The sequence below is a fragment of the Thermobia domestica genome, chromosome 1, assembly GCF_964235325.1.
Source record: "Thermobia domestica chromosome 1, izTheDome1.hap1.1, whole genome shotgun sequence".
Classification (NCBI taxonomy): Eukaryota; Metazoa; Arthropoda; class Insecta; order Zygentoma; family Lepismatidae; genus Thermobia; species Thermobia domestica.
In genome coordinates this window covers 137,173,102-137,192,814 of record NC_137454.1, presented here as the reverse complement: position 1 = coordinate 137,192,814, position 19,713 = coordinate 137,173,102, and the positions used below count along the sequence as shown (strand labels likewise).

General features: G+C 33.4%; 1 protein-coding gene across 3 annotated transcripts in view; it reads right to left on the bottom strand.

Moving 5' to 3' along the window:
- Positions 1-5,407: 5,407 nt before the first annotated feature.
- Positions 5,408-19,713, bottom strand: part of LOC145666604 (astakine-like) — a 73,957-nt gene continuing 59,651 nt past the window's right edge. For all 3 annotated transcript variants that reach the window (XM_081734026.1, XM_081734015.1, XM_081734037.1), the window contains exons 2-3: positions 13,518-13,682; positions 5,408-5,780 (exon numbers count right to left, since the gene is read on the bottom strand). In XM_081734026.1, the coding sequence (XP_081590152.1) occupies positions 5,569-5,780; positions 13,518-13,662 (357 nt within the window). In that variant the 5' untranslated portion in view covers positions 13,663-13,682 and the 3' untranslated portion in view covers positions 5,408-5,568. The remainder of the gene's footprint in view (positions 5,781-13,517; positions 13,683-19,713) is intronic.

The window sequence follows — 19,713 nt, the reverse complement described above, 5'->3', positions numbered from 1 at the left end:
TCTTGAAAGTATCAATTCTTTCTCATGTGGAAAAAAAAAACTTTTCGTCTTTTGCTGACGCCATAGGTACAGTTAATATTAACTTCAGAAGCTTTGTAGATTCACTAAATATTTTTTCTAGATTATTGCGAACGATTCATTCTAGCAAACTCAGTCCCTGACAGTGATCCGAATTCCTCTTCAGCGTTGACTGAAGAGAATTCGTAGCAGAGATTAGTGTTATAAAAAAAATGTACATTGAACACACTTTATTTACAGTTTATCCAGGAAAATTCAAAATAAATTGAGGAAATGTATTTGGTGCAAACAACACTACTGCCATAAGATACCCTGTAAATTTAAACTGGATTTTTTTTTTCTCGAACACTCTTCTGAATTGCCCTTTGCTTGTTTTGTCTAAGCCTTAATTGCAAATTTTTCCTCAGTTGAAAGCTGGTCAATGTTTTTTGTAAGTTATTTACAGAAGTCATGGTATACAATTCATTCAGAATTTGTAGGTTATTTACAGAATTAAAGCACACACAATAAAATTAAACCTAATAATTAAAAACCAAAACAGCTAATACAAAATAGATACTGGTATATGAATTCCGAATGTCACATATTCATACATCAACACACACACATGCGCGTAAAAGAAAAAAACTACATTCCAAATCATCCGTCTTGGTTGTTACGCAATGCACGATGAACACAATATACTTCCACATGAGGCGAAACAATGCTTACAAATGTGATATGTTCTGGAAAGGAAACCTCGAAACCCGCCAGATGAAGGATCAGCATGTAACAGAAGCCAAAGATCAAGGAACATAAAAACAAACAGCACTGCCAGTTCTACACCCAGAAATGTTAACTGGGAGGGGTCCAAAGTATTTGAGGGAGGTCCAATACGTCTACATAATATGGAACCTGTCTTATACTGCACCCGAAAAGACGATAAGTAATTCTTAATTACTATCACCTATATTTTTAGAAAAAATGATAGACCGATTATTTTTATAAGAAAAGAAGAGTACATGATGAGGCGTAAAATAAAATATTTAGCCTACATCAATTGTTTCTCTGTTAAACAAGTATAGTTCGTTAAGAAAGTCTACAAATGTTAGTCAAGTTTGGAAATTTTTGGGAAGTCCGGACCCGGTAGACCCCCCTCGTGGATACGCCCCTGAGCATTGCTAACTAGTCCCAAATTCAATGTGGCGTTCCCCACCATACAGTTTTATGTGGAAATTATCAAGAGTATAAAATATACTTATTTTATAAAAGAAATATGTTTATACTAAAATACTATCCACAGAGGGGGAGAGCGATTCTACATGCTGACTTATCAATATTTGATTCACAAATTACTGTAGAAGAAACCTTCATTATCAATATAAGCTAAGAATTAACTTGTAAATACGGGTCTACTTTCATTTGTTTTCTCCTCTACTAGATATTTTCTTTCTTATTTTGTAATTCTGAAATAACTTTTTTTAATTGACATTATATTGATTTGCATCAGTATGGCCCCGTAATTTAAAAGTATGAATGCATAAAAACAAATTCCATTTGTTAATTGCTAGTGAAAGAAAATTCAGAAATCTTATTTAGCGTGAAAAACCTTCTCGTTCACTGGAAACCGTGCTGTGTTGCAGAAGCACTGCAACGACCAGTCCCTTTAACTTCTGAGTTAGGGGAAAGGAGACTTAACATTTGCTCCAATTGCCGCGCTGAAGGAATCTGGTCGTTGTATGCTCGCTGCAACACAATATAAATTAGAGACTCTGTGACGGATTATTTTTCGTTTTTTAAAACGGATTAACGGAATGGACAGTTCCAGAAGTAAAAATATGTTATTTAAAGTGTATATATGCAAGTATTAAAAAGTCTTTTTTCTGTTCTTTACTACTATTGATAATAATAGTTTTTTCTTGAAATACTTTGGTCGTTGCGCAACGCTGCAACAGTAACATTAGCCGCCACTGCCAAACACTACAACATTAACTCAGTTAATGGATCAAGGTGTGGTAGAGAAGATGGAACGAACGTACAGAAAGGAAGTCTTACGTCTTTCACTCTTAAAAAAAGACAAGGAGAGAGTAATAGAATTTTCGAAAAAAAAAAACTGTCTCTTAAGGAATGCTCGACACATTTTGTCACAAGAAAATCTTTGAGATGCATGGAATAATTTAGTGGAAGAACAAGAGAAAAATGTTGAGAATGAAACAGATACTGAGGAGGATTTAAATGAAATTGTAGAATTATTCCTACAGATGCTTGTTTTCCCTAGATTGATAGAGAATATGGCTAAACTTGGTTGGAAAGTGTGTGACCAAGACTTGCAAATTTTCAATGATGATGAGATGCAAAAAGAGAATGGTAATAAGAAAGTGAAATAGACCATGAAGAGGAAAGTGGACCAAGTCACAAATAGGCGCTCACTGCAATAGAAACTGTGATATCGTGGTACGAAAAGCAAGAAGAGAGTTTTCAACCCAGCTTTTTCTACTGAAAAGATGCAAGATTTATCGACAAAAAAAGTTATCAAATCTGGTAAATATATATCACATAAATAACACAGGATTGTAATTTAGGCATGTATATTTCGAGTGTTTTATCATTTTCTCGTCTTATGTTTTTGTATACGTATACAGTATGTATAGCACTGTATAACGTATGGTGGAAAAAATTTGCACAAAATGATAATTCGTTTGCCACACTGAACATCCGCAATTTTATTGTGTTCCCTGACTGTTAAACAAGAGTGACATCTAAACTTTAATATACAAATACATTTACGCCATATCTGCTGGCCTTGCGACAATTGCAGGGAATTTCTTGCATGGATGACGCGAAACACGATGTATCAATTTCATTCAAGCATCTACGGATCTGTCGGATAAGGCCTGCAACGGATGTAGGCTGATAATTATTGGCATGCACTTGTCTCTTTAAATTTGCCCAAAAGTCCTCAATAGGCAAAAGTTGAGGAACATTAGGAGGATTTTGATCTTTGGGTATGTAGCGTATACCATAATGTGCCATGGCTGCATGACTTGCTGTAGCATAGTCGCAGCTGGCTAAATCTGGCGAAAACACTACATTGTCTCCACGATGATACGTGTTGATAACTTAACTGTTTAACTTTCGGCAGACAGAACTCCACATACCGTTCAGTGTTTAGCGCAAGACCGGTACTGAAAACCCGGTTTAGAAAGTTACGTTTTACTCATCGCAAGCCATAGGAACACCTTTTGTGGATATTTTGATTTCGGAAAAAAACGCACTGAATCAGGCACATCACCAGTTCCTAGATCATAGTACGATTTAGGCTGCCACTCATGACCATCTAATGTAAAATAGGTCTCATCGTCCATGATGCACAGTACATCATTTGTAGCAGTGAACATTTTGGTGACCAGAGTTCTTAAACGTTGTTTCTGAATCACGATGTGTTGTTCCGTAATTTTCGGCATAGTTTTCCGTTTACGTTTGGTAATTCCCATTTTCTGTAAAGCATCCTTCACTGTATTTTTATCACAGTGAAATTTACTACCAAGTTCTCGATATAATTTTGCTACCTTACCTGCAGTAACTCGTCGAAGTTGTCTCAACACTTTGGGATCACTTAATGTCGATTTCCGTCCACTGCCGACCTTCCTTTCCACGTTTATACCCTTCTTTACTTTCGACACAATATTATACACAGTTTCTCTTGAATCTCTCACACTCTGGAAGTGTTTCACAAAGTCTGACTTTTTAACATTCGGGTTGTCTTTCCAATATTGCACGATTATTTTACGACGCCGTTCCTCATTTAACGCCAAACTCATTTCGTTGTGCGTCATTCTTCTCCTGCGCTTGCTAATGCACGACAGATACTCTAACCTTCCTGCATAGTTCATATCGTGTGCCACGGTCCACTGTTGCCAGATTTGCAGTGTTGCAAATTTTGTGCATTTTTTTCACCATACGTTAATAATTTCTTCATACAAAGTACAGGATATGGTATGAAAAAATAAACCTATACCGTACATACTTTTCTTTGTTAAATATTCGTAAACACATGTTCGATTATCAGCACAAATTCAGGCCCAATTAATACAGATAAACAACGCTCTTCTGTACTTAATCACAATGTGTTTAATTAACGGTAAGTTAATACTATACAAATTTAATTCACCAGCAAACTGTTTAGGAATACAAAATAGAGACTGGATACAGTTGGCTAAGGACAGAAGTCAATGGAGAGGTTTTGTGAACACGGCATTGAACTTCCATGTTCCATAAACCATAGAGTTAGTTAGTTAGCAATCTGTTTCAGTAAGGGAAATAATGGTATTTTACTTACAACTTATTTAGCTGAGAGAGCTTAGAAGCCATTTGTTGGTAATTCGTGGAAGTAATCTTACAACGATGGATATTATCGTTATTGAAGCTTAGATCGGGAGAGAGGTTTTCCGTTTCCAGCCCAACTTAAATGTGCTTTTCCAAAGCTGAGACTTAACTAAATTACTTTTGGTCCCCGAGAACAAGAACCTATTGTTGATCGTGGGACTGCAAATAGAAGCGCTGAATGTTTTATGATGCCATTTACCTTAAAAACTGGTTTTATATTAACCAGAATGCCAATCCAATTTCGTATTTTATATAGCAAAATATTGAGTCCATCTCTGTGGTTGTACACTATTGGTCTTTACTTTGCAACTTCTTCATTTGAATGTCTCAGACTTCGAACAATCCAGGTGTTTAATGAACTGGGTCTTCAGTTGATAAACTGCGTCAATACTCTTCGGTGATGTCGTACGTACCATGAGATTCCAAATCTCAGAACTTTTATAAATGCGATGTTCCTTTGTTTTCTAGATCAAAGATAGTTTATTGATCTAGTAAATGGAAAGCCATCATATTGCTTCTTACTAAACAGCTATAGAAACTACCGTAGCACCCTGGGAAGTTTGACATGTAGATACTGATGATCAATTTTTTAGTTTAAACTCCCGTTCAGCGGCAAGGCTATATGAGACGTGGACCTACTGATTAATGTGTAATCCAAACCATATGAGCTCCTGCCAGGAACCGAACTTTGGGACGTGTAGATACTGTCTATAAAAGTGAATTAATTAATTTTACTTCGGTTTTTTCTTTTCTTCGCCTGTAACATTGAATATTAGTAATTTTTCATTGATGTTATAGTTTTAAATTCTTTGTTCTCAAATATAACATATTACGTATGGTTGTTTGTAGTGTTGTTTACTCTATTTTTCATAGATATCTAAACTTTGTTAGTACTATGGAGAAGTTATATTTAACCAAAGTCACAAACACCCTAGTTAAATTTTAAAAACAAACCAACTTCGGTAGTAGCTCCGGAGGAAGGGGAAAAAGATTGAATATACTATCATAGAATAGAGAACAACAATTTGTGTTATTATTACTTTTATTTAAAAAAAACAGCAACAAACCCACAGAATGCTTCAAAAGAAGAGAGCATTCACTGGAACAAGTGTATAGTATATACAGTACAATATGTAAAGCAGATAGTAATAAATAGCATGGATGAAGGTTAACTATTCATCCGTATTACATGTCCACACTTGTTGCACAGGTCATAGATTTTCGTCCACAAACGAGGTCAGTTTCACAAGGACAATATAGAAGATGAACATTGGTAAGATTGACTGCATTGCCATTAGGATAATACACAGTGGTGTTAATGGCTTCGTTCATAGGTTTACAACTTCCTGCAGAAGGTACGTGAGGTTTGCACATCGGGATACTGTACCTTTCCATTCCTGGAAGCAAACAAAAAGAAAATCATTATAGCAAGATTTAAAATTGCTGTAGTTAATATTAGGGAGCGAAAATCAATTATCTCGAAGACATTACCTTCTTTGCTTGACAGGTCTCGACCAAATTGTGAATGATGGACAAAACATTTCTAGTAAGAATCATAAAATCTAAAATTTTAATTAGGTTAAACCACCGAGGAATACTCACCGAAAATTCTCCCAATGGAGCTAAGTTACGCCTAAACATATAGAACAATTTATGCAAATATCATATAACCCTTTTAAGAAATTAAATGTTTAACAGGTGGATTTTCTTCATGATTCGCTAAAAAGTGGCTAAGAGAGCTATAGTGGAGGCAGGAGACTAGCAAAGAAGTTAGGACACCCAAGGTACAGGTGCAGACGTTATTTTCAGTCATTGGAAAACAAAATATCTTGAAGTTCATCACCATTTTGAAACAGTGTCAGTTAAAATATATGTATTAGTGAAATACATATAAGGCGTTAAAGTACATATGTGTAAAGCAATTCCATTATTCAAATTACATTATTGAAGGAATGGGGCTTACATTATAAGAACGAATTGAGCGCTTTGTTCTTCCCGGAAGTGCATTTGTTTATTCTCCATTGCATCTTTTTCATATCGAATAAGGATAAATTTTGTAAAGAAGTTTTAGCCGCTTCGCTCTAACTTGAAAGATAATCTGTATATCAAAGTTTGGTCTTCATAACTGCTAAATTACTCAACAAAGAAGTCAGTACCTATCTTTGAAATGTTTAGTGTTGGCTCCACATAACTTGGAGAACTCCCGCACATAGAGCTATGTATTTATCCTACGAATCTATTTTCTAACTTACATATCATCGTATGAGAACCAAAGGTACGTAGACCCTAACTCCAAGAATGGAATTTTTGTTTGCTTGGGTTATGAACTTAGTTCTGGAAGCCTTACTTGGTGTTATGATATTTGAGTGTTATTGAAGTTGACTTTGTCATTGACTTGTCTGCTATGTAATAATGTGTTTACCATCTTATTAAAGCAACATTTGTTTGAAAGAAAGAAAAAAAAACAACAACTTTTTCCCCTCTCTCCTGTAACCTACGAAAATGGAGTTACACTCCTCTGGTTCTCATATGACGATATATTCTACACAGTTTTAGCTTCATTATTGCGGTCCGCTCATGACATTTAATAACGTTCACCGAATACATTGTACTTCACCTCAGTGACGTCGTTAGAGGAGTGTCTGGAAGTTCATTGGCGCCCCTAAAAGTTTCGTGTGACCCCTAAATTGATACTGACTTATTCATTTATCATTCGTTAACTATAATAATAATAATAATAATAATAATAATAATAATAATAATAATAATAATAATAATAATAATAATAATAATAATAATAATAATAATAATAATAATAATAATAAGATCGCTTCTCGGCCTTTGGCCCCATAGTCACTCTATTATCATAGGATTTCTGCATTTCCTCCGTTTCTGGCAATTACCATTTTGAGCGACTGTCCCTTCCTCCTAGAGAGCCAATGAGTTTTTTTTTTTTTTTAACTTTGGCCGGTTGGGTCTGGTAACACCGTGAGCAGTAAGTCAGCCATTCACCGTGGTTACGTCGTTCGGTCGTGCTACAGTGTTTGTGTGCTGCAGTAGGGCTCTCGGTGGCTAAAAAGAGAACTCTACATTTTTTTTCTTTTCCAACTCCAGCTACCGTAACAATTGAAGGGTCGTGAGGTCTTCATTTCTTTTAGATCCTCTGGCAGGTCGAGAAGCGTCTTTTTTGAATCCATTAATTTGTCTCCACTCTGGCCACAGAGTGTGAATTTTTTGTTTGCTTTTTCTTTTAATATTTATGTTTTTGTTTGATGGCACCTTCTTCGGATAATTGTCCATTATGTGTACGATAGGCAGAAGACAGTAAGATGTATTTTATGTTCGAGCAAAAGTCATTTATCTTGTTTTGGACAATATAATGATGGAAACAATGTTCATATAAATAATTACAAGTGTAATATTTGTGTTCTGAAATTGAAAACTGGCCAAGATCGTTCTCCTGGGGTGGCCGGAGGTTCAACTCTGGGTAAATCAACTGATGATTTAGCAAATGCGCAAACGAAAGAAAATTATTTGTGTGAAATAGATGTAAAGGATCATTTACTGATCTTGAATCCATATCTAAGTTGTTTGAACAGGGTATAAACAGAATAAGACTAGAATTACATGAATTTGGTATAATAAAGGAGGAGCTTGATCTTTTGAAAAAAGAGAACTTTGAATGAACGACGTTACTAGTAAAGAAACAAGTTGAAAATGAAACAATTTTATCTCATGATAGTATGTTGGCTGAAAAGTTTGCCAAATATTTTTCATCAGTCTTTGAAACTCGGTTAGTGTTACTAACAATTTATGTTCATTTGAAGAATTTGGTCAAGTTAAACCCCCAGAAATTACTACTCAACATGTATTGGAAGCTATCAGAACTTTAAAGATTAAATCGTCAAGCGGGATAGACGGAATTCCAGTTTTCATTATTAAAGGAATAGGTGAAACAATTGCACCAATATTGTCTTCTTTGTTTAATTGGAGTTTATCCACTTGTAATTATCCTGATGTATGGAAATTGGTTTCTATAACACCCATACCTAAAACTAATGGAAAGTCTATTAATGATTTTCGACCAATCTCTGTAATGAAGGTAATTCCGAAAATCTTTGAGAAAATAATCTATAAATATGCTTATAATAAAGCAAAGAATGAAATTAATATAAACCAACATGGATTTATGGCTGGTAAATCTGTAATAACTAATTTAGCAAGTTTTATGCATTATACGCTTCCAGTTATTTGGGCTGGTGGTGGTCAAGTTGACGCTATTTACTTGGACTTTGCTAAGGCATTCGATAAATTACCACATTACTTGTTGATAAACAAATTGAAAAGATATAACTTGCCTAACTGTGTTATTGATTGGTTGACTTTATATTTAAATGAAAGGAAATTTGTAGTAAAATATAAAGGGAAACTGCCTGCTATTCATAGTAATACTTCCGGGGTACCCCAGGGTTCTAATCTTGGTCCTCTATTGTTTTTGCTATATATTAATGACATTTGTGTTGATTTAACTTGTAAATATCTGTTATATGCTGATATTAAAATTTTCAGTCAAATTAAGTCCAAAAGAAATCAAGATACTTTGCAAAAAAATAGCCAAAATATCATAGTGAAATGGTCCGAAGAGAATTCCCTACCCCTGAACTTTAATAAAACGCAAGGAATAACATTTTCGAGAAAAGTTAACCCTTCCATCTACAAATACAGGATAGGAAATCAGCGTATCCAATTCGTTAAGCATGTTAGAGATTTAGGAGTAATATTGGATGAAAAACTGCTTTTTCAGAAAAATCTTCAAGTTGTAATCTCCAAAGCTAGGAGGAACTTAACAATGCTCAAATGGTTATGTCGAAACTTTACTAATATTAACACCTGTAAAATTCTCTATATGTGTAATGTTAGGTCTCATCTTGAATATTGTACAGTAATTTGGAATAGTGAAGCAAAATATTTTAGTTCTTCGATTGAATCAGTTCAAAATTCATTCCTAGCCTGGTTAAAATGGAAGTTTAAAGAAATAGGAGAGGCGAGCTTGTCAGACATAAGGGTAGATCTTAATCTTATCCTTCTGTCTGACAGGCGTCGGCTCTTTGACTTGAAATTTTTTTCATGTTATTCTGCATGGTGATTTTGTTCTGGAGAACTTTTTTCTTTAAAAATTTCTTACAGAAATATTAGGAAATTTGTTCCCTTTATTAGAAAATATCTAATTAGGGCTTCAATCTATAAAAGTATAGAAACAGCTAATAACTTTTATCCGGTTCTTGACTTGTTTCATAAGAGTTTCAAGAAGGCGCGTGAATTATTTTTTTATTTTTTTAAATAAACTATGAAATGTTTCAATATTTTTAGCCTTGCAACTGATTGTCTTAATTTTGTTTTGTATTTCCACTAAATACTGTATGGATGGATTTGTTATATATATATATATATATATATATATATATATATATATATATATATATATATATATATATATATATATTGTATTTTTTAATCAAATTGTAAGAACCTTTTTAATTCTGAACAGATACACATGTTTGTTTCTTATTTTTATTATATTTCTGGAGGTCATTTTGTAAAGTTTGTAAGGTGCCATTTGAAGGATCTTTTTATCTTTTGTTAGTTTTTTATTATTCTCTCGTCTTTTATTTTCCTATCATCTTTTCTTTTCTTCAATGCTTAATTCCTTCCTTACTACGTATACTGCACTTTTTTTTTTAAACTTGGTCATGGATCTTTATTTGTGTCATATGTAATTTTTTTATGCTTATTTTATTTTCGTCATTATTACTAGCTTTATGAATCAGTGTATTTGACTTGATGTGTTTAACTTAGAAATATTTATTTTCAATTTGTAATAGCAGCTACATAGTGTCTTTTTGAACATTTTTTTTGTTTGTTTTAATATTTTGTAAACTGTTACAACTACATGGTCAATAATAATCTATTTTTGAATTTTACACTGTATACTTATCCTATATGGTATACCTTTCCTACATGCATATTAATTATGCTTATTTTCTTTTACTATTGTTATTTTCATATTTCCCAGTTTGTAACAGATACTGCATGTTTTTATGTTATTTTTCTGAACTAATATTTTTACCCATTTCATCTATTTTTGTATAATCAGTTGTATGTTGTTAATTTTATTTGCATGCGCCCTATGCTTGTAAAAACGTTTTTTTCTTTCTTTGGGGTACCTGTGGCTGTAATGCTGTTTGCTTCCAATAAACATATTTCAAACATTATTATTATTATTATTATTATTATTATTATTATTATTATTATTATTATTATTATTATTATTATTATTATTATTATTATTATATAAATCTTTAGAAGCTTCTAGGGGTAAGGTGCATTTGTTCTAGTACTTTCTCTGTTTACCATGCATAGGTGGATCTGGTCGGTTAATTTATTTTTAGTCTGGAGCAAATGATCTCTAATTGGCGCAAATGATTTATTTAAACTCAGGTCTCGCATACCAAAAGTGCGTGTGCTAACCACATACGCACGAGGAAGCTATAATCAGTCTATGTAACTGAAAGTTACATAAAATTTCTTAATACTATTCTTTTAATAATAATGTTAATTGCAGATATACAAACGAATTCTATTAAAAATACAATTAACTTGTAATAACTATGGAGAAAAGAATCATTAAAATGTTCTTCGTTTCTGTTCACTAAAACGTTCAGTTCCGTTCAATAATCATTAAAATGATCAAATATCAAACATTCATCAATGGATTAGAATTTCCACGGTAACTGTTCCAACGTAAGTCTAGACTACAGCCCTAAGATTTGAGGAAAAAAAATATTAATTTTCATGGTAATTTACACTTTAATATTACGAATTCTATATTTAAGTTCATAAAGGTATGACTAATGAAAGGGCCGCCATACACATTTTTGGAGGTGGGAGGATGGCATTCTCTCCGTTCCCCGTCAGTTTTAACCCCGTTTCCTAGGCAATATGCATTTCGTCATATTACTGCAGATATCAATGAACAGATATAAGATGGACTAAAGTTATAATATAAACCGAAATTCTAGAGATATGCATAACTCAGGAATCTGTAATGTTGAAATGAATGATAACAGAGTGCCTTCCCTTATGAGGTGAAAGATCAGTAAATTAATTATAATAAAAATGTCAGCAATATAGTTAAATCAAGGGAAAATAGGAAAATAATTTTAAGTGCACATTTCAGAACCAGTACAAGAAAATTACAACTTAACGGGAAAAAAAATATCATAGTGTTAATCATGTTGTTTGCTAAATTTGAAAGTGCATTTTAACCGACTGAAAAAAAAAAAAAAAACTTCATTCAGTCGGCTTATATACAGTATCTCGAGTGTTCTAAAAATGGCGCCCACGGACCACAGAGTACTATTTTACAGGCCAAAATAAAGCGAAAATGTTATATGATGGTATGCCCTTAGAGGCCTCCTTCAGCCGATATGGGGAATCAAAATTACACAATGTGGCAACGTCGCAGATTAACTTGGAACCATTAGCATTACTCTACAGGAGGGCCAGAAGAAAATTTTCTAGAGGGGGGCCCATCTCCACGGTTGCTATATTACGTCTGATATTTCTGGTATTTAATATACGTGATTTGATATATTACGTATACATTTTCGTGAACCAGAGGGGGGCCCGGGTCCCACCCTGCCCTCCCTTCGGGCGCCCATGTTACTCTACGAATACAAGCAGTTGAATCGATTGCTACACAAATAAATGATGCCAGTGTCAATCAATATCGACTTTAGCTGCCATCTGGAAAGAATCGATATAATTATTTGATAGATTGGTAGATCTATTCTATGGTTCTTTATTTGCGACGTTGCCACATAGTGCAATTTGTGTCTCCAGTTGAGGTTGAGGACTCGAAAGATATATATCTATATATATATTTGCTTTATTTTGGCTTGTATAATAATGCTCTGTGGTTTATATTATAGGTCTATATATGTTCACACATAACTTCAACACATGAGAACCATTTTTTGATGCTTCTTTTTCTATTTGAAAGAGGATATCTTCCCCGTGGTTCCATATAAATTTCCTTAGATCAGTGTTGAATTTAGACTTTTGTACAAGGGGGCAATAAAAATTTAAGGAGGAGCTCTGTTCCAGATTGCAATAGAACAACAGGAATCTGTCGCAACAAAACTCGCGACCTGTTGTTGTCTGGTCGGTTGTAATAACCAACATGTTGCCATTTTCCCCTAACTAACGTTGTAAAGCGTTTGTGTGTGTCTGTATCTAACTTCCAAGTTTTTATTCAACTTCGACTTTATACAAAAACGCAGTTTGTTAATTAGAACAATTAGGTTGGGCAAAAAAGAAATTATTTTCTTTTTTTAAAAAATAAAATCTTTGTTTTTAAGACTTTTATTTCCGAAAAAATTAAACAGAAAAAAGGCAAATATTTCAATGTATGTCTATATATATATATTCTAGGGGGGCTTAGTCCCCTGAACATGCCTGAATTAAACACTGCTTTAGAACCTGATGAAAATGTATGGAGCTAGCATATGAAACATCTCAACGAATGCTGTGTAGAAGTCGATTAAGATTTTTATTTAAAAACTGTTGTAATTCTTAAATGTAAAATGTTTATTAGACACTGCAGATAATATATATATTAGGAAAATTCTATTCATTTGAAACTGACTAGATTACAGGCTACTGCAGGAGCCATGAGAACGTATCTTATGAACAAAATAGAAATAATTTGATTGCCACATTGTGGTTTATCCCTTTTAATCAACAACTTCCAAAATTTTCACTGAGTTAAGATGGTTTGCCTTCGAGGAGAATGAGCTAACCACATTTCCAAGGAGAAAAACTGTATTTTTTTTATCCAATTGATTGAGATAGATATTAGAACGGGACATTATATTTGTGAGACATACGTCAACCCCAGAAGTGAGACATTTTAAATAGGTAAATAAAGAAAATTAAAGCCCATTCGATAGAAATTAGTAATAAGATAGCATTAGCGATAGAAATGACGTAGAAAATCATAATGAATAACCAGGTTAGTTTATATCTATGTTCTACAGTATAGAAATAATATTTATTCATTTATTATAGCTTACCAAGAACACAGCATTCTCCTGGCTCGCAATCGTCAGGTGATTGGCATTGAATGTAAGTTGGTGCTACTGCCGTTTCAGTAGGTGTCAACACTGCTACTGCATACAATCCCAAGATAACAGAGAATGCAGTTATTGGAATCTTCATTTTATTTTCTTCTTTAGAACCTTGAAAGGAGAATATGTATATATATCAAGGTCAGAAACAATTAAAAGAAAATTTGATAAGCCAAATCAATTTTGAGTAATATTAATAACATAACAAAATGTATTTGACTGTAGTGTCTATAATATTTATTAATTTCAGAGCTAGGGTCACAATAGTTCAATAAGAGAATGTTCACCTCTAAAGAGCACACTATATAGTTCGAACAGCGATCGTTCATGTGGAAAAACAACATTGTGGCAGAGGTTCTTGAGGGAAGTGGGATTGGTAAAATGTTAAACTTGCACCGCTTCCAACTAAGAGGAAAAACTTAATATTTTAATTCTTGTAAATAAAAATTAGAGCATTAATTTCCTTTACTTCGTTTGAAACAATAAAAGTTTAATTTTTATTGACGTGATTTCCTTCAAGAGATGTAATTGTGTAGGCTTTCTAAAGATCAGGAACGACGCCAAAGAAAGACAACAGCCCACTCAAAAAATAAAATTAAGCTACAAAATAGATAGTATAATAAATCCTTTCCCTGTTACCATCTTTCATTTGATTTTATTTTAAGGAGTCAACCGCCGTCGTTCTTCATTTATTTTTCTTTTTTTTTTTTTAAAAAAAATCAATTACAAAGATAATGAATACATTGTATATATCGTACGCGATCGATGAAACTCATTCGATCTTGTCCACAAGTGGCATGGTAATAAAGCTTGACGAGATTAGTGCCCATACGACGTATTCTGGTGCGCAGAGGTTTCGTTATCGAGTCATTGTTAATAAAAGTTCGGGTTTCGATTTATTTTTAACAACGTTTTGATGGCCCAATAAATCTGGAACCAAACATTTACACAATCTAATATTTCATATTCCCAGAAAGCGTATCAAGGTCTACCACTACGTGAGCAATGATAAAGAGGAGACCTTTAGGTTTCGAATTATTTGCCATCAAAGTTGAGATTTGAACGTAGTTAAATTTTGGAAAGAAAGAGAAGAAAAAGAAAAAGAATACTAAACGCGATCGATGAAACTCATTCGAGCTTAACCAATAAATTTGACAGTGGTAGATTTTTACAAGCTTAGGATGCAATCCAATATTATGGAGTGAGAATTTTTGTTCCCCAATTATTTTCCATCAAAATTCGGATTTGAATATTTAACAAATCTGTTAAGGGAAGTAATTACATGGCGCTGATGTGCACAAATTAATTAAATAACATTTATTACTTAGAGCTGCTTCAAAAATCTCTTCTGCTTGTCTAGCGGTTAGCGCGTATAAGTGCGGTTAACACTTGAACACATTATGGTGGTTCAAATTCCAGTAAGTCTTCATCCTCTATAGCGTTGGTCTGAAAATGGATGCAAAACTTCAAGAAACAAAAGCCAATGAAAAGTGTGACACAGAGTTAGTCTGCGTTTGTTTGCATCATGTTCACCAGTTTAGCTTTATCATGAATTTCAACCGTTTAAACGTTTTATTATAATCTTAACGTTTATACAGGGTGTTTCAAACCAACACCGACAACGTTTGGGAGGTGATTCCTGACACCAAGATAAGACAAAAAGCATAGACCAACCTGGGTGCACAAATGCTCCTTTCGGAGTTATAGGCTGCCGAAAACATGAAAAAAAGGTCTATAGCTCTAATGCTATGAGACCTACCGTAGTCGGGTCAAGACTTCACTTAGGAACTAGTATGTGCTCTATCCAAATATCCAACTTTCAGAATCCTAAGCTACTCATGCAAAAATTTTTTATGGAGGGAGTTTGCTACGGACATATAATTTGAAGTTCTCATCAACTACCTCTACAAAAATTGTTGCAGAAGTACCGCAGGATTCTGAGACATGCATATTTGCATTCGGCACATACTAGTTCCTAAGTGAAGTCCTGACCCGACTACGGTAGGTCCCATAGCATTGTAGTTATGGAGCTTTAAAGTTCATTCTTTTTAATGTTTTCGGCAGCCTATAACTTCGAAAGGAAGCATTTGTGCACCCAGGTTTGTATATACTTTTCGTCTTATCTTAGTGTCAAGAATCACCTCCCAAACGTTGTCGAAATAGTCTTGAAACACCCTGTATATTTGCAATTTGAATCATACTATTGGAATTCCGTAGAGAGAGAGAGAGAAGGAGAGAGTATGATGATCAGAAAACGTTTGTTTCTGTGATGCACATTATTAATTAAGCACATATTTGTCCATTTCGAAGTCTTCAGATTCACCTCAAAGAAAAGGCTACTAAGTTTGTATTAGATAATCTACAATAGGAGAAATGGGTCCACTTACTTCCTTATGTATGGTATTTTGAGCACTAATTACCATCAACTCACGAATTTACGTCGTAACTTAATGTAAAGGCAGTAGACGTGCAGTAACGTTAATTTTATAATGAACAAAGCAATGTGGCATATTATATACAAAAAAGAAAGGAATTTATAATGAATCACGTACTTGTATTTTAAGTAAAACGTATACTACATTTTTGTAGAATTCTATCCTTCTGCAATTAGATAGGTTTCACTGTCATCCTTCGAATCCTCTATGTGTAACTTCAAAATCCTTTAAAATGTTGATCAATTCTGATAGCATTATTAGGTCACGTTTAACGATGATTTAAAGTAACCATAGTCAAATTTATCCTAGAGGGACAAACTGATAAAGTATCTAAAAATACTTTATCTAACTTGAAATTTAATTATCCTTTGACATGTTTATCAAATTTGCTGAGGAAAATGAAATTGGGGTATAGAATGAGAATAATTTTATGAGTGCTCAGTTAACATAGACAAGTAACTAAAATTTCTTCTAAACGGCTTTATGAGGACAACTAAAGCTGATTTTCTTATTTATTTCTTATTTTCATTGTTTATATGTGCATAATTATTCTATTATGAACGCAAGTAATAAAAAGTAACTTTCCAGCTCCACGTAATTACCATATTTGAATACCCAGCAATTGATATCATTATTATCATTGATTAAATTCCACATTTTGTAAGTAAAAATCTAAGTATTTTTAACGTACAAATTGTATAAAATTTCAATATTTTATCAAGTACAATAAAGGTGTGGCTACAACCTTGAGTAATTGAAATTTTGCAGTGACCTCATAAATGTATTAAATCACTTGAAATATGTCTTTGTTGAGTAGTCAAGCAAACTAGGACGGACCAATATTGTTATGTATTGATTACTTTAATGTATATTTAATTGATCTTACCAGAAAAACGTAATCACTCAACTTTTCGAATAATTTTAAAGTTGAATGATTGTACAGGTTCAGTGGTGCATAATATCTTCCACGAATCAGTAAGCAAGCATAACTATAACAAATTTAGGAGTTAGGTATTTTCTTAAGTTTGAACACGCTTCTAAAGATCTGTCGATATTGAATGTGTGAACTAATGATTTTAAACATAAACACTTCTGGTAGTACAGTAATTTGAAACAACTATCAGTCTCTTCCATTGAACAAGTGTATATAATCTATAAACTTATTAATTAATAACCAATTTGTCCATGTTAATGAATGTACAATGTATTAACTACTAACTAACTCTATGGCCTATGGAACCCAGAGGTTCAATTCTACGTTCACAAAAGCTCTCCATTGACTTCTGTCCTTAGCCAACTGTAACCAGTTTCTATTTTGTATTTCTGTGTCTGGGAGAGTCATCTTAATATTGTCCCCCCACCTACACCTAGGTCTTCTTAATGATCGTTTTCCGATTGGGTTTCCAGTTAAGATTTTGAAAGCGTTCCTACTTCCTTTCATGCTGGCTACATGATCTGCCTATCTGAGCCTACTAGACTTAATGGCCCTAATTATGTCCGGTAAACGGTATAAATTGTGCAGTTCCTCATTATGAAGTTTCCGCAATTCTCCATTCCCGTTCCCCTGGATCTGAATATTCATCTGAGGATTTTATTCTCGAATACTTTCAGTCTGAGTTCTTCTCTCAGAGTAAGTGACCATGTATTGCAACCATACAGCACACCAGGCATGATTATCGTTTTATATTTATTTTAAGCTTCAAATTCCTCGACAGGATTCGCGAAGACAAAATGCTTTCAGTCAACATTTACTTTCTTCTTGAATATGGCTTTGGTCGGTTAATAATTGATCTAGCTATTTGAAAGTATCCATTTTGTCAAAAGTATTATTTGATATTTTGACGAATCCATAATTTGCAGTATTACAGTCCCAGCCAATTTCGTATTAATTAATTTAACTAACTTTTCCTATATTCCAAATTCTGTAAGAATGTTATACAATGTATTCCTCCTAACTCTTAGTCCTTTCTAAAATCAATAAATAGTTAATGTACCAGAGTATTCGAGTATTTGTCAAATGGTAAATATCTAGACAATAGTTAATCGATTTCGGCAAAATCCGCACTGATATTCTCCAATAATTTTAACTGCATATGGGGTCAATCTTCCTAACAGAATGTTTGAGAGGATTTTATAGAATCTTGACAAAAGGGATGCCTCGATAATTATTACAATTAGTTTTGTCGCCTTTCTCGTGAATTGGAATAATGACTGATTCTTTCCACTCTTGTGGTAATTCCTCCTTGTTCCAGATAAGGAGAATGAGTTTGTGAATCTTGATCCATATTTTTTCTCCTCCAGCTAAAATTAACTTAGCCAGAATTTCACCTATACCTGGATATTTGTTTCTTTAGTCTCTTTATAGCAATTTCTACCTCTGTTCGGTTAGGCTCTGCTGTGAGCATTTTCCTTTCACCACGAACATTAGTTTTTGTTTGATTGTTAAGTGCCTCGTCAAATATTGAAAATGGTATCTGTATCAGTAAGAATTGTTTCATCGGCCTTCTTTAATATACATGCCCGAGATTGATACCTTTCTTAATTTCGTTGGTGCCCTTATACATGTTCTGAATGTTTTTGTTTTTACTATTATCTTCAAGTTCATTAATTTTAACTTTCAAAAAATCGCGTTTCTTTGTTCTAAAAGTTTTGGAAGTTTTCCGCCTAATGTCAACAACATTTTGTGTAGTTATATCGTTTGAATGTTGTAGTCAATGCAGTTTTGACTGTTTTCTCTTCTATGCTAGTTTAGTGCGTTCCTAGTCGAACCATGGTTGTTCCTATGTATTTCCTTGTGCCCTAATTTTTCTGTTGCTGAAGTTTTAATGCTATCACTAAGTTCAAGCCAAGCATCCGCAACACTAGTGCATTCTGAACCTTCTAAAAAACCGAGCTGACTTGAATTCATGCAGCTCATTACTTTGCTACACCTGCCTGTTTCACCATTTGGATGCTATTTTTGGATAAGTGTATGATGAAATATTACGATCTTCGCAAGTAATTTGCTAATTACTTCATAAATATCATAATCTAGTACTGCGAGATTCAAATCAAGGATCTTCTGAGTACGAAATGAGAACACTAATACCTATTCGTTTGGTGAATAAATTTTTCATTTGTGGAAAGAAAAATAATACCCGTTGACGTTGTAATAATTTAAAAATCTACTGGGAATAATATGACTCAGTACTAGAGACCTCGCCTGTAGTGCGAAAAATCCTCGATGTGATCACAGACTATGTGAGTTTATGGTAAACAACATCATACTCTGATTTTTCTCGAAATTTTCCCGTTTCTTCCATGTCCATTCCATCAATGTTTTCATGATAATTTAAATTTCATTATATCCTTCTCCTTTAGTTCCCAGGGCATAAGCCTGGAAACGTAAAACTAGAAATTTTCTAAAATCTATCATTCACACATGAAGTGACTGTAGACTTCAATTTTAATCCGAAAGCATTCCGACTTTTTCGAACTATCGCATCGTCCTGATTGTTTTCAGTTCGAAATCGAGAACATTATGTTCGATTTCCAACACAGAAGTTCTCTTGTTCTTCATTTCATGTACCTAGGTATGTCCATTTTTAAATATCAATATAAGTTTTCTAAGTAATATATATATATATATATATATATATATATATATATATATATATATATATATATAGATAGATAGATAGATAGATAGATAGATAGATAGATAGATA